Source organism: Centropristis striata, chromosome 1, assembly GCF_030273125.1.
Source record: "Centropristis striata isolate RG_2023a ecotype Rhode Island chromosome 1, C.striata_1.0, whole genome shotgun sequence".
NCBI classification, from domain to species: Eukaryota; Metazoa; Chordata; class Actinopteri; order Perciformes; family Serranidae; genus Centropristis; species Centropristis striata.
The window spans coordinates 32711679-32733824 of NC_081517.1; the positions used below are offsets into that span (position 1 = coordinate 32711679).

The 22146-nt window shown below is 37.7% G+C and overlaps 3 protein-coding genes across 3 annotated transcripts; 1 reads left to right on the forward strand and 2 right to left on the reverse strand.

Moving 5' to 3' along the window:
• Window positions 1-2166: 2166 nt before the first annotated feature.
• Window positions 2167-7938, forward strand: emp1 (epithelial membrane protein 1). Its single transcript, XM_059338856.1, has 5 exons — window positions 2167-2270; window positions 3073-3163; window positions 4639-4738; window positions 4910-5050; window positions 6265-7938. Exons 2-5 carry the CDS (start codon window positions 3089-3091, stop codon window positions 6417-6419), a joined length of 471 nt encoding a protein of 156 aa, XP_059194839.1. The 5' UTR covers window positions 2167-2270; window positions 3073-3088; the 3' UTR covers window positions 6420-7938.
• An 83-nt stretch (window positions 7939-8021) lies between these two features.
• Window positions 8022-15746, reverse strand: f8a (coagulation factor VIII associated). Its single transcript, XM_059338844.1, has 12 exons — window positions 15596-15746; window positions 15119-15165; window positions 14145-14217; window positions 12421-12580; window positions 12089-12157; window positions 11840-11960; window positions 11645-11737; window positions 10991-11055; window positions 9688-9769; window positions 9512-9558; window positions 9060-9115; window positions 8022-8947 (listed from the first exon to the last, which is right to left on the reverse strand). Exons 1-12 carry the CDS (start codon window positions 15652-15654, stop codon window positions 8866-8868), a joined length of 954 nt encoding a protein of 317 aa, XP_059194827.1. The 5' UTR covers window positions 15655-15746; the 3' UTR covers window positions 8022-8865.
• A 568-nt stretch (window positions 15747-16314) lies between these two features.
• On the reverse strand, window positions 16315-20210 carry si:ch211-243a20.4 (uncharacterized). The gene is made up of 6 exons (XM_059332287.1): window positions 19868-20210; window positions 18696-18962; window positions 17629-17750; window positions 17156-17284; window positions 16904-17014; window positions 16315-16808 (listed from the first exon to the last, which is right to left on the reverse strand). The coding sequence occupies exons 1-6, from the start codon at window positions 19965-19967 to the stop codon at window positions 16746-16748; spliced, it is 792 nt and encodes a 263-aa protein (XP_059188270.1). The 5' UTR covers window positions 19968-20210; the 3' UTR covers window positions 16315-16745.
• Between the last annotated feature and the right edge of the window lie 1936 nt (window positions 20211-22146).

Here is a 22146-nt window from a genome sequence, read left to right on the forward strand (position 1 = left end):
GAGAGGGGAGCTCTCAGTGTACATTCATGCCAAACCACATGGAAAATACATTCCTCTTCCTGTTTTACTTGAATCACAGCATCTGTACATACTGTACTTTCTCTGCCTTCTGCACTGATCCATGTAAACTGGGTATTAGATTTCTGCCTCTGTATTATTTTACTGGCCACGGATGACCCGAGTGGGACAGTGTCAGTGTAAAACCTAATCCTGAAATGTTTCCAGGTCACTGAGTGAACCTGCACTGTCAACAAATGAGGGAGTGGTCGGTAGAAAAGCAAAGGAAGCAATCATGGTATCTCTCCTCATCCCGCCTCCAGGAGGATAAAGCAGCCACTGTAGTACTGGGATCAGGACTTCCTCAGTCCATGGGGGTCCTCACTGAGAGACCACAGCCTGAGGGGAGAAAATACACAGGCAGGTATGAGCTGAGGCCTTAAAAGACCTTATACATGAATGCTCTTTTACTGTGTTTATATACAGCTTCTTTGTAGAAATAAAAAAGACCCATAACTGCTCGAGCTTTCCCTCATCTGAGACTGGTGATAAAAGGCTTTACTAGATATGCACTGTCTGCAAAGCAATCCCCTAATAACATGGTATTATTTGACTGCAACCCATAATAATACGTATCTGACAGTATCTATTTAAAGTATGACAGTTTGTGGTTAAAATATTACCGTTTGCTTTTATCTGAAGAGTCTAGTATGTTAATTTACTCCATCCTGTTTCTGGTGGCCGCCACTGGTAATGTAAGTGAGCTTTTCACTCTAATTCTTCTGTGTTTCCACAGAAAAAAACTAAATGTCTTATAGTCAACTTCCAAGTCTATAAATGTCAGAAAAAGGTTCCTCCGTGTATTATATGAATTACATTTCCACTGGAAACTCAGGCCGCAAGATTTGAATGTCAATGCGTAAAGATATTTGGATATTTTTCCCCCCCAAAGAGTCACAGATTTGGATTATTAAGAGCTCATGTAAAGGCACAGATGTGTCTGTCTACACTGGTTTATGTGTACATGTGTGGAATGTCAACAAAGTGGGTAAAGAATTATTTTAATATTTTTATGTCACAGCAGATGTTTGATTTGGGTAAAAATGATAATTACCAATATTTTTGAGATCGCAATTATTACTTTGTGTGTGTGTGTGTGTGTGTGTGTGTGTGTATATATATATATATATATATATTAATAAGATGGACTATATTTTAATGTTTGTGCACATCCACAACCTGCAGAAAACCAATGAACATATATATTTAACATTTTGGTAAACTATTTAGTCAGTAAGTCGGGTTAAAACGAGCAGATGTGCACAGTGTAAAGGAAAGGGGTAAGCTGGATTTATACCAGAACAAAACTAGAGCATCATTGTGAAACACAGTAAGGCACAGTCTTACTGTGTTTCACAATGAGTCTTTGCTTCATCTCCTAAAAAACTGGGACTCTGATGATGTAATCCAGCCCAGTGAAGGTCAAGGCTTGGTGGCAGTTATGTAGGAAAAGTAACATTTAGTTTTGTTTGGGGATTTTTTGTAATGAAGGATGATTTACGTGTCTCAGTGACAAAATTGTCCGTGTCCTGGTGCAGAATTATTGGACAGTTAGACCCCATTGAAGCTCCCATCATGTTCCTGCACAACTTTTAGTCCACTTTACTGCAAGTATCACACTCAACATCTGCATCTACATTAGCCGCTTTTTAATTTCACTGTTTACTTGTTTCAAAACATGTTGTCATCAGAGTGTAACTGCTGTTTGAAAGTGTCCCCGGTGTCTGTATCACTTCTTAATGTCTCATCACTGGAGAAGTCATTTTATGAGCTTAATGAACCGACAGCAAGCATATTCATAAGGGGAAAACAGTAAAACTGTTGCTTTTGTGGCCAGTTTGCTGCAAAGATTGAACACCCAGGTGAGAAATTTCACTAAAAATAAAAGAGTTTGAAGCAGCCTGTGGGGGAGGTAATTGAGGAATAAAAAAATGTGTTAAAATCCATGTAACGATGAGAGGTTTTGAAGACTCTTCACCTCTTTACGCACCGTTTGGAGTCGAAGGGGACAACCTGGAGCTGTTTGGATCGTCTGGACATTTCATTGAGGGGAAGAAAAAAAAACTTTATGGGTGGGGCTTGGTGAGAGGAAAGAGAGGGAATGGAGAGGGAAAACAGAGTGATGTGTGTGCTGTGAATTCAAAGCTGGGTGGGTCTACACTGTTTCACATTCCCAAATAACTTCCCGGGGCCGTGCGTTAAAGCGCTTTCAGGTAACGTTTATCCACTTTGTTTATACTTTGTGAAGTTACGTTTTTATAAAGAATACGCTGTGAAACGCTCTTGTGCATGCTTTTTGGGTATATATTTGTGTATAAAGTACAAAAAAACTTAACTAAAGATTTTCAGCAGCGCTTTGAAGAAATGTGCGGATGTGACTGAGCGCAAAAAAAGTATTTTTAAAGAACACGGAGCTCCAAATATGTAGATGGAGATAAAGTTGAACCATCGACAGTGTTCATATTTTGGTATATAAGTTAGAGGTGTGTTTATTATTGTTTTCTGTCGTCGTATTCTCGCGCTCTTTTCAAAGTTGCTGCCTATAGTGCAGGCCTGTGTGTGTAACAGAGCGGCACCCATTTGGGAATGCCCTCACACCGTCTAAACAAATGCGCCTTTCTTGTCGACGGAAACAGACTAAAGCTGTTAAAAAACGAGTCGTTAAGCAAACGGAGAAGTGTTTCTGGGCGCTGCAAGTGGATGGTATTTATTTGAGCTGTTCATTTAGAGAAAATGCGCGTTTGAAAAAGCTATTTAAGTCGTTAAACCATTAGTTATGTGAGGTGCGTGTGACAGCAGTTATTCAAAAATGCGTCTGTCTGACTTCTGGGGCGAGTTTGGGCTTGCATGCACGGAATCTCCTCTGTCAGTTTTTCTCTTCTCTTTCAGCGACAGTTTTAATTTGGGACAGCTGTGTGAATCGATGCTTCCTCACGTATAAGCCTGCATTACGTAAGTTCGTGTGTGGAGAATAAGTAATGATGTGCATCCTTCCTCCCTTTCCCTTGTTATCAGTTTTCAGAAGGCCACGATGTTGATGCTGGCTGGAATCGTTGTTCTGCACATCACCACCATCATCCTGCTGCTGGTGGCCACCATTGATAATGTGAGTGGGTTATTTTTCTCTTTTGTTTTATCATTTAGCACACTCCCTAGAGCTCAGAGGAGTCAAATGACAAAAGATGTGTTTTTGGCCACCCACAGTCAGTGTTGGAATGTCTCTAAGTACATATACTCAAGTATATAAGTATAACTTTGAGGTACTTTACTTGAGTAGTTCAATTGTATGCTACTTTCTAGAGCCCGGCCAATATGAGATGTTTGAGACAATATTGATTTTAGAGGGTAAAAATAAACGGATAACATATATAGTGGCTGATATAGGGAGTGAAAATAGATAATTTATATGTGGATTGTGCATAGATATGACGATGCAAAGGTAACAAACAGCTTTCTTGAATAATTTTTAACAGTATTATACATTACATAAACCAATTTTAGAAGTAAAAACTGAGAAAATAAATAAAAATAAAATTGTTAAATAAACATCAGTACTGCTTGACGAGTATCAATCAATTCCTGACTATTTAAATAAAGAGACAAAAAATAGCTAGAACATTTCTATATAACTCAAGCATTGTTTTCTGCATTATATGTGTGCATTGGGTGAAGAAAAATAAAAATCATATTTGCATCTATCGGAAAACACATGCTGATACTGGTAGATTACCGATATGTCTGTGATAGTCGAATATCAGCCGATAGAATTTGCCAACAGATAAATCGGTCACGCTCTACTTTGTAACTCTTCTCCACTTCATGTCAGAAGGAAACATTGTACTTTTTACTCCTTTCCATTTATCTAAAAGCTTTAGTTACTTTTCTACTTAAAGTCTTTAAAGTATTTGTGATAAACCGAAGACAGATCAACTATTTAAAAACCATCTTAGATCAGCTGGAAATTACATCGTCCTAAAGCTGAAAACAGCGTTTTTTCTTACACCATGAAAAGCTGACTATTTAGAGAGACATGTTTCTCACAGGACATCAACAATACAAATAAATGATCTTATAGAATATGATGTGAACATATCCGTGGATTAAACTACTACTAACAGTATATAAAGGAGTGAAAGTTAGCAGAACCTAAAACATCTACAGCGATAAAATGTATCATACTAAAACATAATCTTCTATAATAGTAAAACACTTTAAGTAAAGAAGCATTTGAGTGCATTAACCACATTTTGCTGGTAATACTGATATACTTTTACTTACCCAAGTTGTCGAATGCTCGTAGTGATGTGTTCTTACTGTGGTATTAGTCCTCACTGCAGTAAAGGATCTCAACTCTTCTTCCGCCAGCGTTGCAAATCTACAAACAGACTTTGTTTTACAAAATATTAAAAACAACTGAATAAAAGCTCATATAAGAGGTCACCGAATAGGGAAAGATGAGTTTCAACATTTGTTGGCACAACAAATCTGCAAAATTGCACTTAATGTTTATTTTTTGATATGAAGCAGTGACTGTATGTACCTTGATATTGTGTTTATTGTCATGTTTGTGTGTATCTTCAGGCCTGGTGGATCACTGATTCAGTGTCAACTGACGTATGGGGCAGATGGGAGCTGACGACCTCAGGCTGGCATTACACCAACCTGAAAAACTACCCAGAGGGTAAAGTTTATATGTTGACTTGATCTCACTGTTATCATTAATTTTATGATTGTTTAATCTTCTTTACACATGCTCTATTTATATTATTAACATTCAAACAGTGCTTCTGTGCCTCTGTGCAGTTGAGGATTCTTCACTAACTGTCTGTGTTTCATCGTCCTGCTGCTGCAGAGTTCCTCCAGGCAGTGCAGGCCACCTCAGTGCTGGCCTGTATTTTTGCCATTCTGGCCTTGTTTGTGTTCGTGGCTCAGCTGTTCACCCTGCCCAAAGGCCAGAGATTCACCTTCACCGGCGTTTTACAGCTAATCGCCTGTAAGTAATCCAGAGTCAAAAGGCTGACCCACTGCTCTAAGAATTATTGATTTACTTGCTTCCTGGAGCTGAAATGTGTCCATTTATATGGAGGATGTGAGCTAAATGCTTGAATTTAAAAGCATTTTTAGACTTTGTTAGCACTAAACATCTAATATAAAACATCTTGTACAATATATTAATATGTATTAGCTTTCTCTCGGGAGTTAAAGACCAGAGCAGCGGAAAAAAATGGTTGAGCTGTTTTACTATGAATTGTGTAAAATTCCTGCATTCAAAATGTTACTAAAGTAAAAGTACATTAACAGTAAGGGTGTCTCACATTCAATTCGAAATCGAAAATCGATTGAAATTAGATTTCATTTTCAACTATTGAAGTCAAAAGCAGGATTGGGGATGAGACATAGCATGGTTAAACTAAACATGTAATCGAATCTTGACCTTAAAATAAAAGTCTCAGCAGTGCATGGATGCAGTGTGCCAACCAGGTTCAAGAAAGCCACTGCAGTAGTTTAACTCTGACACTCAGCATGTTTGAATTAATCTGCTCAAACCTCAGACTCTTGATCTTAAATGTCACACTGAAATGACATTTTCAGAACATTCAAATGTGGCTGAAACCAAAAGAATATATTTTGAGGCGAGAGGCTGTTTTTACGGCAGCGGTGGAGAAAGATATGGTCTGGAGGCTTTTTAAAAATGTAATAACAATGACTGCAACTCTAGCTCTATTGCTAATTATTGGTCGGGAATAAGGACAGAATATTGTGATAATTATAAAAGCCTTAATTCTTAATTAAGGAACCGTATTCACCTAAGTATTCAAAGTCGAATGGTAAAGTTTAGTCACATTCTTACCACTGAATGGGGTATAGTACATAATCTCATCCGGTGAACTGCAATAATCTGTATGTCACAATACAATTAAGAGTGTAAATTACGGATTGTCTTTGCAGTGCTCCTAGTACATACAAAATACTCACAGAAAGTACAAGTAATGGGATTTTAACATGTATTGTCATGACTTTATATCATTGGCAAATTAGCAAGATGAAGCTGTCATGTTTCTCATTTCATTGTGATTGCAGTGGATCGGTCTGCAACACTGTGCTTGTTCATGAGCCTTATCTCATAATAGGAAAAATAATTACTTCTTAATTGCCTTGTGTGCCTGGTGTGTGTGACAATATTCCCCTCGTCTCCCTCTCCTGCAGGCCTCTGTATAATGATAGCAGCCTCGATCTACACGGCCGAGCTTCGCAAAGACACGGGAGGGTTTGGACACTCCTACGTCCTGGCCTGGATCTCTTTTGTCCTCACCTTCATCTTAGCCATCACCTACCTCATCCTGCGGAAGAAGAGCGAGTGAGAGGATAAAAGGAATGAGGGCAGGCCTGGGTTCATGTTCCCAGTTTGAATTTGGGAAATTAAAGAATAGGATTGGTTTTGTTTTTTTAAATTGGAGAGAAAAAAAATTGCTGAACTGGGAAAAAGAATAATGTTCGATTGCTTACAAGAGCCATTTGTTTATATTTTCATTATTTTTAATTGAAATGAAAATCATGCTTGCATTACATGAAGGGCTGAACTTGACAATTTAACTTCATAGATTTCTATTTGATAAAAGAGAAGAGGGGCAGGGCATTCATAGGGCAGTGTGGGCTATGGCGGGAGGGTTGTGATTAGGAGGGCGCAACCTTTGAAGTACTTATATAACCATAAAATAAATAATAAATCAATTGTCTTTTAAAAGATAGTTAGTTTGGAGAACTTTCCATATCCATCAGTATTGTAAAGGAATAGTTTGACATTTTGAGAAATATAAACGCTTTCTTGCAGAGGGTAGATGCCAGTCTTATATCTATGCATGGTCTGGGTGAAGACTCAGTTCTTATTGGCTCTACCGTTCTAAATGTATGTGCTAGTATAACTATAGCAACAGGGATGCAGTCAAATCTTCTGTTTACAATTTATTGAAATGATTTCCAACACTGAGTGTCATCCTTCAGTGCCTCTTCCTCTTAACACCACAGGATGTAGACCGTAACAGAAGCTGCGAGAGCTACACTGACCCTCTGAACTTACTGGTACTTTGTATCAAATAAGCAACTGTCTCACATTACATTTGCCATGCAACTCGCTACTTCAGGCTGCAGCCAGCAGTACACATGGTGTATCATTTGTTCCCGAAAATCTTGATTTGGGGACAATGACATGGCTGATAATGCCTGACGAGGTGTCCATTATCAGGAGTTAATGGACTCTGTGGAGGCAACTGGACTTCTGCCTGTTGTCCATTTATTCCTGAGCCAAAACCAGCTAACTAAAGCTTAAAAATGACACATTGTGGTTTTAGGGAGGGAGGGCTTTGAGCTGGACTGTTTGTTGGCTGAGCGTGCTTTTTAACAGACGATAAATAAGTATGATTTAAAAGTGCCTTTTTGACAGAACAGAGCTAACAGTTGCCCTGTTTCTCTTTCTTTGTGTTAAGTTAATTGACTGCTGTAGCTTCATGTTTACCACACACACACAAGTGGTATTAATCTAATATGTTTGTCTGCAAGAAAGAATTATTTCACAAAATGCCAAACTATCCCTTTAAGAGTAAAAAAAAGAAGAAGAGTTGACCATGTTGGAGGAGAAAAGCGTAAAGAAAAAAGCCCTTTTGAGATTTAGTAGTTGAAAATACTAGCGTATATTCATGTTGTGAGGCTGACAGTTACTACTGCAGAGTCGCGGAGAGAATTAATACTGTATCTGTGAAGGTACGGCATGTTGGCAACACTACAACAATCCTGTTGCAGTACTTGAACAATCAGGAAAGACAAGCCTTAATATACAGCAAAAGTAGTTTTAATCATGTATCCTCATTTTACAACTGAAGTATAGTGTATCCTTTTTTTAATCTGTGTACATTGTAACCATTATATTTTTGTAACATTTTGTATTGAGTGTTTGTTTTTTAGCCATGTTTGATTTTGTGTCTGTAGTTGGCTGCTATCAAAAGAAAAGTACATGCGATTTGTACAAGTGAACATATAGTGAACCAGGGATGGAGGACAATGGTGTTTCATTTCACCATAATTCAAAGCTATGCAATAGAAGGTTTTTGTTTGTAATTACATTGGAATTTAAGCCATATCATTTATTAATAAAACCAATTATTACACAAAGCTGTCATGCTTCATCCATCAAACTGCTGTGAATGCAACAAAAGTCACTGTTGCATAATAAATGTGTATTAATTGGTCCTATAGCTTTAACTCAAGAACACACATGATTCTATTAAATAATGGCTAAAACTAATTAGTATTTTAATATGTAAATGTTTTAATAATGGATTCATCTTCCAATTGTTTTCCTCAATTAGTCACCTGGTCTTTTATCAGTCCAAAACCCAAAGGTTTTCAGGTTAATATGACATAAAACAGAAAAGCAGCAAATCGCCATTTGCATGAAAAATTACTTCATGGTTAATCTATAGTAAAAAATAGTTAGCGATTCTTTTTCTGTTGATTGACTAACACCTTGGTCGCCTAATCATTGCAGTTCTAACAGAAATTAATGTAAAGTTAATCTTAAATTAGCATCCTAACAAAAAAGGACAACACAGAAAATGCTATAGGGTTTTCACAAATGTGTGTGTGTGTGTGTGTGCTTAAATAAGGGCAAAGTTTTGTACTGCAAACATTTCTCTGAGTGCAAGTTAAAACATCGAAACAACACGTCTTCAGGCCTTACAACAGACCCAGTCAGAAACAGGAATGTTCCATTATATAAAGTATCGTTCCCAGAGGAAGTGAGTAAAAACTGAACTAAATGCCTTGTCCAGACGGCACGATGCGCTCCTGAACCACCAGGTGGAGAAGATGATTCTGCTCTGCAGTCAGAAACGGCCTGAGGGGAGAAAAACAACACATGATCAATATGGAAAATTAAGATTGAGAAGCAATAAAAATGCATCACCGAGCCCATCACATGATGGAAATTCACATTTTTGAATGCTCACCATAGCTCAGTCTGAAGAGACTTGAGGGACTCTGTGTCTTTCTCCTGACACGCCATCTGCAAAACAGATTTGCCGTTAGATACACAGCACAAATAAAAGCATAACTGCAGGTTCAGATGACCTTGAAATTCTCAGAGTTTTGTTAATGTTTATTTATAACTCTTTTAATACTACAGATAGTCAGTTTTACCTAGAACAAGCTGCTTTATTCTTTTACTTAAATCATGAATCAATCCAGAACAATGATTGGCTCATATAAAAAGACAGGTGAAAGGTTTCCAAAAACTGGCACGACTGAAAATGCTGCAAATAGAAAAAGAATCGTTCCACTGTCAAAGTAAGACAAACTCCAGTGCGTCATGTGAAGGCCGTGAAGACATTTTTTCCAGTACGAGGCAGGAAGGATCAGGAAATCCTGTGAACCGTACAAGTATGTGGATGATGAAACTCACCACGACGGACTGCAGGAGCAGGAAAACATTCTCAGGCAGGAAGGTCACTGAAGGAGAGGACAATCACCATGTTTACACCAAATAAATGTCAACCATAGGATTCTTGATTTGTATTCCCAGTGAAGAGACAACATATATGATTCATAGAGAACGGATAAATATCAAAGTGCAGTTACCTTGGCTGTGAGGGTCAAAAGACTCCCATGCGTATCTCTCCAGTGTCTGTGCATGTTCTGGTAACAGCTTCTGAGGAGGAGGCTGCACAGAAAAACAGCAACGTTCAACCATTAAAGTACTACTGGAGCAGTAAGTAATGTACAGTTGTGGGATAAATAATCAATATTTTGATATAAATCAATACTCTTGGCATCAATAATGCATTATTTTTGTTGCACTGTTTATGTGGGAGGTGTTTCTTTCTTTTAATGCTTAAAATGTAACTGGTGTGCTTTCTAGCAGTTCACCCTGAAGTGTTGGCAGGTGTTCATGTTGCTGTGTATCTGCAGGTTTCTTTCCTTGCACCTGTACCACACTTGATTCCAGTAGTTACAGTTACTCTAGAGCAGGGGTCTAACAAAAGAGCCATTGTTGGCCAAATAAAGAGAAAAAATGTTGGAATGGAGCCGCAAACTTTATGTTGAGCCTTACAATAGATAAAACAGCATACCAAGTCTAAAAACAAACCAATATTACTAATATGTCATAATGAGCATTTATTATTACGATTTTGTCAGAATGCAGCAAGGACACCAGGCAAATGAGAGGCTGGACACTGATTATTAATCAAAAGCTAGCCTAGCTAGGGAAACTAAAAGTGTAGAGGTTAAGGAGCCGGACCATAGACTTTTTCGTAAACTATGATGCACAGTTGACTAAAAATTTTTTTTAAAAACAATATTTTTTAAATTGTGTATATAAGGTACACATTTTACAAATGAAGAAAACAGATTTCTTTGGGCCTACACCAATGATAAATGAAAATTAACATTTCATTTCGGATAATGTTTTTGTCACAACCACAGGGAACCACTGCAGATGTCCTCAAGAGCCACAGGTTGCCTACCCCTGCTCTAGAGCAATAATTATATTTATACTGGTGCAATTATGATATCAATTCTATTGCAAAATAACATTGCATTTATTTATTTCTGCTTTTAGAACCTGCTGTAGATGTTTGTTGAGCCTGATTCATTTTCATGGTGTTTTCTAAAGGTTTTTCTGTTCAATTGATTAAAAAAATACCTGTGCACTAAGTACATAGTGTGTTATCACAACTACCTATGTAGTTGCCTACCCTGTTAAAATGTAAAGATGTAGCTTTATCTAAGTGAAGTGAAAAAATCAGAACTGGTTTGATTCATACATTCTAAAAAAATGACTTTCAATTACTGAGGTATTGTTCACTTCAGTTACACAGATATGAGATATATGTGGTTTCATGCAATTTCTTGGCTTTGTATATAAAGTTGTCATGCTTACCTCTAACAACATCAGCAGTAGTACTCTGGAGATCTCACATTTTGCCACGATGTCCAGAAACGCACCTTTTTTTCAGGAAAATTAAGATACAGAAGATGTTAAACATTTAAAAAACTGAAGACAAACTAAAGAAATAGTTTTCCATCCCTGGTCTGTTGGTGACCACAGCCCAGTTATAGTCAACAGGTAAACAGTTAGAATGTAAGAATATACAAGTACTTCGGTATTAACTTGGAGTAGGTTTGTTCATGTATTAGTTGGGGGACGGGGTGCACTGGTGTAGGGCAATATGCATGTTTATAGATCTGTGTGCGTTACTGAATATTAACTGTAGTTTGATTGTACATGTATAGGAATATATTGCGCTTGTATGGGGAGGTTGTGTGCTGCTTCGTCACTTGTTCTCTCAAATGTCCAAGACAAATCTCTTCTAGGGGAGACAATGAAGGCTAATCTTATCTCATCTTATGGCAGAATTGAAACATTGATCCTTGTTTCTTTTGTTTGATCTCAGTATTCAAAATGTTCTCAACCCCACATTTTTGGTTTTGGCATATTGCATTCAAACTCTTAGAAAATTGTCTCGCTGGGGATCCATTCATATGCACAAGTATTTTTAGCAGCTACAGCCTGTAGATGAATGCAAGTCCTCACCAACGGGGGTGCTGATGCCCGGTAGCTGCAGGCCTCTCTCCTGGCATATCAGCTGCATCTCTGTGAACACTGACAAAGCACCGTCGTAATCACCTGCAAGAGACATGCAAGCTTAAATCTGCAATAAAATCAAGTCAAATACACATGAAACGCATATCAGCTACACATCAGGTGTAACAAATGTATCGAACTCACGGGTGAGAATTTTACACGTAGCCATTTCTCCCATTGACAGCAGAGCTTCTATTGGCGTCTGTGTCTGCAACTCTGCAGCCCTCTGGTAATGAACGATAGCCTCTCCTGGTCTGTTCATCTCCTGTTGAAACCAGAGAAGGAGTTGAGATTACCATGTCTTTTGAATAAAACTCTATCAAGTTCAAATCAAACAAATCAAGATAAGTTATTGTTTTTACGACAGCTTAAAGCTCCCATCCAAAGTTTTACCTTGAGCGCGTTGCCAAGTTCTAGACACAGGCTGGCTGCCATTACTGGCTGGTTCATCTCAATGTGCACCTGTAAACCATTTACATCAGCATTATCTTACAGTTTCAAAAGAAATGTGGAAACAATACTGGAATGTTCACTTCATTATCAATTCTGCAAACCCTTACTCAGTATAAATATTCAACAAAAATGACATACAACAAATACTACATTGATATATCTGTTGTTTTTTTTCTTCAAATATAGTATGTACCACTTTCATTTCCCAGGTATTTTCAGAGCACAACCTTTATTTCACGGACTAAAAACAAACAGTAGGAATCATAATGTACCTTGATGGCAAAACTGTAGCAGTTGAGTGCAGCCTGAAGGTGCTCATCAAAGCCCGGGGCCTGCAGCGCCCTGTTCTCCTTCTCAGAGGAGAGAAAGAGGCGGGCCGCATCCGTTAACGCCAGAGCCTCTCCAGGAGCATTAAAGAGAGTCTGCTCACACCTGCAGCCAAGACATCCAGGATATGTATCAACAACAGATGCACCATTGGACACATTAACAGTAAACATGTCATCACTATGAATAATGCAGACTTCCTCAGGGCCAATTACCAACATCTCTTTCTCCCTGTGGTGGTTTATTGTATAGGAGGTGAATAACATCTATGCTCTATTCAAATCCACCAGACTCCAATTGACCAAAACAGTAATTTTACCATGTAGAATACTGACATTGCTGGTCTACCGCTGCTTGTATCATTTTGTGACTTTGGTGAACTAACCTAACACACCAAAGTCACATAATAACAAACAACCAAACCAAGGTCTGGTGGCTTTGACAAGAGCATAAATAACTGCTTCAGTTTCCCCTGTGTAAGGGCTATCTGATGGCGCAGTCAAGCAGTGAAAATATTCTCAATATAGCATACACTTGAACTGATATTGATATTTTTAGGTGGCTAAAACCCATTTTACTGCTGCCCCCATCAGCAGCAGCATGTAAAAACCAGTCCTCCTGCCCTCTTCTCCACACAGGGAGTGTGCCAGCTACAATCTACTGCAGGTAATACACTGACTATGGATAAGTAGCTCATACAGCTCCACTTCAATAAATCAGAATAATCTTTAATAAGTTGCTTTAACAGCCTCCACTCTTCTGGGAAAGCTTTACACAAAATTAGGAGCTGGGCTTGAGGGACTGAGGGTCACAAGAACATTAATGAGGTTGGGTGATAAGGACCGGCTCTCAGTTGGCACTGAGACAAACTTTATTAATCCCCATTCTGTTATAACACATTACACACACACAGGCCCAAAATACAGACACATGAAGAGCGAAATGGAGAGATGTTAAAGCAGGGGGGCAGCTGCACCAAGCAGTTGGAGGCTAATAAATAATTACAAAATAGATAAAATAGACAATTATTTGCAATCTTTCATGAGAAAAAATATCCCAGCTTTAATAGTTGAGCATATTTACAATAGAGGCCACGTTAGTAAACTATGAGGGCAAAAAAATTCAAGGTTCATTCAACAAAAATAATTCATTAATCGTAATCACGGTAAAATGTATAATTAATCGTAATTATTGATTTGCCCACCCCCTAAGCAGGCTATTGCCTGAAATATCACTGTTATTCCCTGTAGCGTGTAAAGCCACTGAGGTGGTTCAGGTCAACCTGCTGCAAAAGACATTAGTGTTTAAATTAGGGATGCAACTAACGATTATTTTCATTATCGATTAATCTGTTGATTATTTAAACGATTAATTGATTTGTTGTTTGGTCAATAAAATGTTGAAAAATATCAGTGTTTCCCAAACCACAAGATGACGACCTCAAATCTCTTGTTTTGTCCTTAAACCAAAGAGATATTCAGTTTACTGTGATAAAGGAACAAAGAAACCAGAAATATTCACATTGAAGAAGCTGAAATCAGAGAATTTGGAGTTATTGTATTTAAAAAAATATTTATTAATTATTTAATTAATTTAATAATCGATTATTGTTCGATTAATCGAAGAATTGTTGTGTATATATGTTTAGTATGTGAGTGTATGAACACACCGAGCCATGGCCAGGTTACAGAAGGCAGCATACTGCAGGCAGTCCTGCTGCTTCAGCTCCTTGGCTAACTGACCTGAAACACAGGTGACACCAGGAAAAAACATGTGATACCACATAGAGGATAACAAGAAGAAAAGCTGGAATGGGTTTCATGTCTTGTATACTGAATAAATACTGCAATCTTCCAACGGTTTAGCGTTATGTGTGTATGTGTGCATTGCACTGTTTCTTGTATACTGTGTATGTTATATGTGGCCTATATCATCACCCTGTTAAAATAATCACCTAACTAATATTTTCAAGTTTTGCAGGAAACACAAAAACTTCACCAAAAGTGTAACATATGACATTTACTGATCATTTCACTCAAAAGGGATGTAACAAAGGATGGGTATTGGCATAGTAATAACACTGTGTAAATTATGTAACTTAAGAGAAATAAATGACTTTTGAAATTTTTGAACATGGCTTTGTGACTTAAGCAAGATATGGTAACACTTTATTTTGAAGGTGTCTACATAAGAGTCACACAAGCCTGTCAGAAACATGACATGACAAGTATCATGAGCATTAATGTTACTTCAAAGTGTCATTAATGTTCATGACACATCCCATGTCATGTTTATGACACACTCATGTCACTCTTATGTAGACACCTTAGAGTAAAGTGTAAGATGTAATGATCTTAAAGGGGTAAAATCACATGATCTGATCAACTGAGGATGTAGGCGATTTTACCATAGGTGGCCGGCGTGATGAGGAGATGATTTAGGCAAAAAAACAAACAATTTTGACAAAAAATGACATAGGCGATTATTTTAATAGTGTGACGATATGTATGTATTGTCTGTACCTGTACTGTTATTACTGTAAAGCAGCATTTGAGTCCAAGACAAATTTCCTTCCAAGGACAATAAAGTGTATCTTATATTATCTTATGTTACAACGGTTATCAGAGACCGGCAGGTACTCACCAAACTGCTCACTTGCCTCGGCTACATTGGGCTTCCGTAGAAAACGTCTGCGACAAGGAAACATATGCCTTTCAATTTCCTATAATATCACAATTAATCAATAATCAAGCTACAGTAAATACACTTCAGTTAACTGTTCAGGTGCTAAACAGAGAATGGATGAGCTAACGTTAACTGAAGCGAACTAAACCGTTAGACGTCGAATACCGACACAACACATAAACTACTGCTTTTTTATGAAAATTAATATAACCTATAAAATATACCAAAACTACGTTTGCATTCTAAACTGCATTACATGCACAAAAAGGTAAATACTGTCATGTGACACTGACGGGCTAGCTGTTAGCTTAATCTCACAGTAGCTTCTTAGCACTAGCTGCATTACGTATCTGTAGCATTATTGCCAAGTAACGTTACGCTAATCTTGATATGCAGTCATGTTGCTATTAGGACTAACGTAACTCGACGCCTTACTTTTTCAGTTTATTTGACACGGCACGGTATCTCGCCAGAAAATCTCCCTCAGCAGCCATGATCAATGCAGAAACACACAACAAACCGCACCAGGAAGTCCAACTGACAGAAGTGCTGTCATTGGTCAGGTGGATCAAAGAGGAAATGCCCAAATAAGGACATAATATATTCTAGAACAGGGATGGGCAACTTAAATGCTGGAGGGGGCCACAATTTTTCATCGACACTACCAGAGGGCCACATATAGGACCGTGCACTTAAACAGATTTGATGAAACTGCAATTTTAAAAATGTTTGCAGTGCAGTAACTTAACATATTCCATGCTCAAAAGCATGTTTAACAGTATAAATAGGAATGCAAAAGGTTTGAAGCAAATAAAAAAATAACCACTTACTGTGATTTCTTTTTTTTTCAGTGCAAGAACAGCAAACCAACATTCATTGCAAGAAGTAATTTTGTGCATTTTTACACAGCACTTTTAAGATTTCATGCTCAAATACATGTAGTTGTACTGAGGGCTACTTTAAGTGATGGTGCAAGCCGTATGGCTCCCAGGCCTCCAGTTGCCCATCCCTGCTCTAGAAATATAGAAATCATACTGACACAGATAGCAGATTTATTTATAATTTCAGAGGGAAACACTTTGGCTGATAATACTTTTGTATTTGAGAGAGAATTTGTACACTGTGGTTTTGTTACTTTAAAAATGTTTATTGATTTTGACTTAGTGATGACAATGACGATTTCACATGGCAGTTTTAAAGCATACTGTTATAAACATAGTGGATGCAACTCACAACTGCACTATTCATCTTCATTTCCCATCAAACCTTACCCACATTCACCTGTCCAATATTGTCTAGAAATAACGGCCTGCACAAGTAAGTTATGTAACAGGTTAGATTAGAAAAGGAGCAGTAACAAACAAAACTAAAACAAGCAATATACAAATGAATAAAAATCATGTCTTTACTGGAACAAAGTCACATTCAAGATTCTATCCTAATTGATTTAGCACCATATTAGTGGTTTTGTTTATTTTACCTTTAAAGACTCGAAATACTTTCTGGTAACAGGTGACAACGACACAGCAGAGCAAAACAAGATCTTTGCAGCCACTAATATAAATATCACAATCTGATGAATAAGTCAGAAGTTCTCGTAGACAGACTCAAACACTCCTTCTTGCTGGTCTTGTGTGGTTTGTGTCCTCTGTGAGGAAGTAGAAGACAGGTCACCTTCTGCATGTTTTATTGTTTTCCACCCATAACAGAAAACGTGACAAAGCACCTGGAGTTCACACTCACCGATTGTTCTGGTTCCTTTTTCTTGGGTTTGGCTTTGCTTTGGACTGGCTCTCTGTTGGTAGCTGAGTAGTCCAGCTCATCATAAATGGACCTGGGCCGAGGCTCCAGACTCTGAGAGAATTTATCATGTCAGTTTCCAACACATATAAAAATGAACAGATGAATGCAGGGAAGATGGATGTCAAAATATAATATGGTACAGGTTAATCAAGTGAAATGTGTCTGTATAATGATCAGTAGAAAGATGCTTACAGCATAGAAAGAAGTAGACGGAGCTGTTATTTCATCCACGTTGTCTCCCTCCCTCTGTCTCTCCTCGCTTACTGTTCTGTTCTGCTTTCGTTTTCCACCGGTGCTGCAACATTCAGCGTTGGAGTCCCTCTAAAAAAATGATAATTTAATTAATGCATAAAGAGAAACACTAATAACAAAAAACACATTAGGCACATGGGGATTTTCTTGTGATGTAACAGCTCTTTATCTAGTTTTGTGTCTTGTGATTGGACTCAATAGTTGATTGAATGCTTGCTATTATTTATTTGCACCTTATAATCTGGTTTCATTTCAATAAATCTGAACAATCCCTTTAACTTTGTGTCAATTAACTAAAAATAATTTGAAACTACTGGAGCTTCAGAAACTCCACTAAAATACTTCCTGTAGTAACAACATTCTAACATTGCAACACCCTTTATTTTTTCAATGTTTGCCAGGTCATTTCTTACCCCACATCCTCTGAAGACACACACTGAGCCAACAACACTGAAAATCAGCAGCACACCAGTGAAGACGGACACAATGATGAATTCACTGTAATCAAGCATCGTGCGGTCCTTGTAGCCTTCACCTGGAAAAGACATCCAATATTCAATATCAGGAACGCATCATAACTGGCTGATAGATTCTGCGACTGTTGAGTAAGAAATCCCCAAGCTGAAAATATTTAGGATGGACTTTTTTGCATGTATTGACATAAACTGAATCCACTGTCATCGTTAGGTCTACCACTAATGACTTCTGACATGGGATTTTCCCTCTTTTTCTGTAAAATACATACTATTTTAAACTTTTTGGGGCTCTAAATATCCTTCAGATGAAACTATCAGTTGGTTGAACTGAACTCAAGTCCACTCAAACATTGAAGACTCAATGGAAATGAACAAATCGGACAACATTGCCTTTGTGGGCATTATAGCTAGTAGTTAGCATGTAGGCAAACTTGACCTAAAGAGACTCACCTTCTCGAAAAGAAAAAAGAAACCTTCATGGGTTGTACAAGCAGCTTATTACGACCCACATTGATGTTTATTGTTAGGTGGCGACCTCTAGTGGCCATACTTTACGGAAGCAAAGGAGGAAGTCAGGCAAGTAGTATAAAGAGAGACAAAGTCCACATAGAGAGGAGATTAGGGATCACTGGTGAGACCGCTGTTGTCCATTGTGAAATTAAAAGTCAGTGTTGACTTATTTTAACTTTACATAATTAATGTAACTTAACTATGTGACGTAAGATGAGGAATGGAAGTGAAGTAACGTTACAAATAATCTTATGTTAACCAAAACCATGATATTCTCTTAAACCTAACAGTGTTGTTTTGGGGCCCAAATCAAACTGCGACCGTTTCCCAACATGTTGAAAACTGCACGTTACATTTAGGTATGAGGACATAGTTATCTCCTGCCACCAGTAGGGGCGCTATTTACATATTAAATCAGTTTACCAGTTCTTGACTTTCTTAAAATTCAATTTCAGTTTAACTTTTTATTTACCTTCCCTTTCTTTCATACTCACTTCTCACTCGAAGAAACCAGAACACTTTGGCTTTTTTATATTGGCAACTGTATTCTCCTGAACTGGTCAGGTTTTTCAGCTCCAATATCAGATTATCAACTTTTGGCTGGTTCGTCTCTGCTATTTCACAGCTGTATATCTCTCTGTTGAGAGGATCAGAACACGTCAACATGTCTTTGCTTTGGTTTGCTGGCATCTTCAACTCACAGTCAATGGTGAGCGTTTCTCCTGTGAACGCCACAAAGACTGTGCTCTGCAGGCTCAGCGCTGTGAAGAGACATAATATAATGTTAGCGATATAATGATTAGTGGATTGATTAATTATGAAGCAAAAACATTCTCAGGTTGCATGATTAAGGCACAAAATGACAAAATTAACAATTGTGAATATTTGCCTCGCATTGCATTTACATAAACTTGGCTGAACTTTTAACCTGTTCATGCTTCTCAAATGTGTGGATTTACTGTTTTCTTTCTTTTATACACTCACAGGCCACTTTATTAGGTACACCTGTTCAATTGCTCGTTAATGCAATCTTATCAGCCAATCACATGGCAGCAACTTGATCCATTTAGGCATGTAGACATGGTGAAGACGACCTGCTGAAGTTCAAAACGAGCATCAGAATGGGGAAGGAAGATGATTTAAGTGACTCTGAACGTGGCATGGTTGTTGGCACCAGACGGGCTGGTCTAAGTATTTCAGAAACTGCTGATCTATTGGGATTTTCACACACAACCATCTCTAGGGTTTACAGATAATGGTCCGAAAAAAAGAAAGTATCCAGTAAGCCTTGATGCCTTGTTGATGCCAGGTCAGAGGAGAATGGTCAGACTGGTTAAACAGAAACTCAAATAACCACTTGTTACAACCAAGGTATGCAGAAGACCAACTCTGATGGGCAACAGCAGCAGACCACACCAGGTGCCACTTTATTAGGTACACTTTGCTAACTAATAGTGTCCAGTGAGGGTACAAGCTAAGCTAAGCTATATTAAGTATACTAAGTACTAAGTGAATTAGCTATATACACAAGATAAAACAAGACAAAATACAAATTAAATTTTGTGAGGGATGTTTTCCAAAATCTTTTTGGGTTTTGGTCAGACAAAAGAAGCTATTTGAACACCTTCACTCAAAGTACAGTGTAAAATATAGTTTGGATACTTACTTGGTTTGTTCATTCCTGAGCATACAGATAGGAAGAAAAAGACAAATATCCATGACATGGTCGACATGAAAGAAAGATGCCGAACTTGTTGAGCTTCCATGACGTGATCTTTTGGCTATTTCTAGTCTTCTTCGCTGAGGTTATTCCACGTATCTGTTCAGTATTTCAGTTTTTCTTGGTACATAAACTGCAGTGTTTGGTTTCCTGTTTCTGGCAAAACCACTTCCTCAAAATGTTCTGGACACTGACTCATTGGGGACACTAAAGGGACAAGAGCTCTAATGAAAAGAGCATTTAAAACTCTGTTTAAAACACTTGAAAGTGAAAACATGACATGAAAAGTTCTAAAACACTAATGATACATTTGCATAGAAATAAAACTGTACAAATGCAGCCCCTGACTTGCTCTGTATTGTGTAACTAAAAGGGAATATTTTTGGTTGCATTATTGTGTTACGTCAGCCTCTGCATGTGTAATGTTGGCTTTCCTCCACAGTGAGACAGTGTTGGAGAAACAAAAGTGTGAGCGGCAAGCACACACTCCTCGTCATGTGGTTTATAGAAAGACAGAAGAAACGAAACACTCAAACAGGGAGGGAGAAAGTATGGTGTGTGAGGCTGGAATTCAGCTGAAGGTGACAAACTGCCTGTTGTTAATGTGAACCAGCTGTGGCTGATGGTAGTGACTTCTTCACAGCAGTAACTCTGTCGAATCGCTCTCTGAGCTGCCAGGAGAGACGTGCAGATGTTAAAGTGCAGTGTTTATTATTATAATTTAACTCCATTTGTTTATCTGTTTTTCTTCCCCTTCTTTATACTTCCTCTCACTCTGTCTCCTTCTCTCTTTCTCTCTCTACACTTGCCTTTTTCACCATTTTCTTAAGTCTCTTGGCTGCATTAGCGGCCAACGCTGACCTCACCTCAGCCGCAGCATGAAAACAGACATTGAGAGCTGGAATAACATCTGGATGCCAGTCAATAAAAAAATAACTCATTCCATTTCAAATCCTGTCTCCTGCACTTCTTATCTCTCTTTTCCTGCTGAGTAAAATATACATACGCTTTACTTTATTAAAACATTATTAGATTAGCACTGAGGTGTAAACAAACACAAGACAGAAGAACAACAATTCTCCAAAATTAACATGCAGATTTTCATATATTGGATGACTGAATTTAAATTGGGCATCATTTATATTTTAAACAGATTAACTAGACAGTGTTGCATATAAAAAAACATGTGATTTGCTTGAAAATATTGTGGATTAAATGTCTAATATCCCCATTTCATAAGTCTCCAGTGGTGGGAAATAATTAGGAACTCTACTGATGTACTGTACTACAATTTTGACAAAGCTCACTTTACTTCAGTATTTCCGCTACTTTATGCTTCCACTCCACCACATTTCATTTTTATTTTACAGCAAGCTTAAGATAGTTCCTTTTTACATTTCAGGGAAAAATATACATGCATAGTTACAGATTAAACTACTACAGTAGTATTAAAAAATCATTAAAAATTAAATTATCTCAACCTGCCAAAACATTAAAGTAGGACATGAACTAATTCAACTGCTCATTATGTTCTTTAATGATCAGTTGGTCTTTAAAACAATCTTACCAAAGTATCAGGAAGGGTCTGATTCTCAAGAGAGACCTGTGGAGTACACACGTTATACGACATAAAGTTACACACAAAACAGGACAGAATTGGACATTTATACAAAAAACACAAAAATGCAACTCTAACATTTAAAAGTATGATATAAGAACAATAGCAGACCCCACAAAAATGATCTCAATATATGTTATAAGCAGAGTAAAATCCCCTTGTGTAATCTAGCTGGAAGGCTTCAGTTCCTGCTGCAGCTTGTTCCAGGGTGAGGGGGCAGAATAAGAAAAGGCCTTTTTATCTCATTCTGTACGGACTGATGGGATAGACAGAGAAAGAGACAGCACTGTTTACATGACTTATAAGTGGATAAATAAGTCAGCAGCAGTCCAAAGTTATACCAGTGTGAAACTCTGTGCTTGTTAATGATGGCCAGTTGACTAAAGAATACAGAGAACAATAATGTGTGAGGGGTTTACAACAACTTATGAATCTCCGAGCTTCATTGTGGTATAGATACTTTTATTCAGTGGTGGAATGTAACCAAGTACTGATAAATATTGTACATATACTCCACTACATTTAGCTGCCAGCTTTAGTTACGTTTAAGATCAAGATTTAACATGAAAAACATGATCAATTCAAAATGATTACACATGTTTGAATA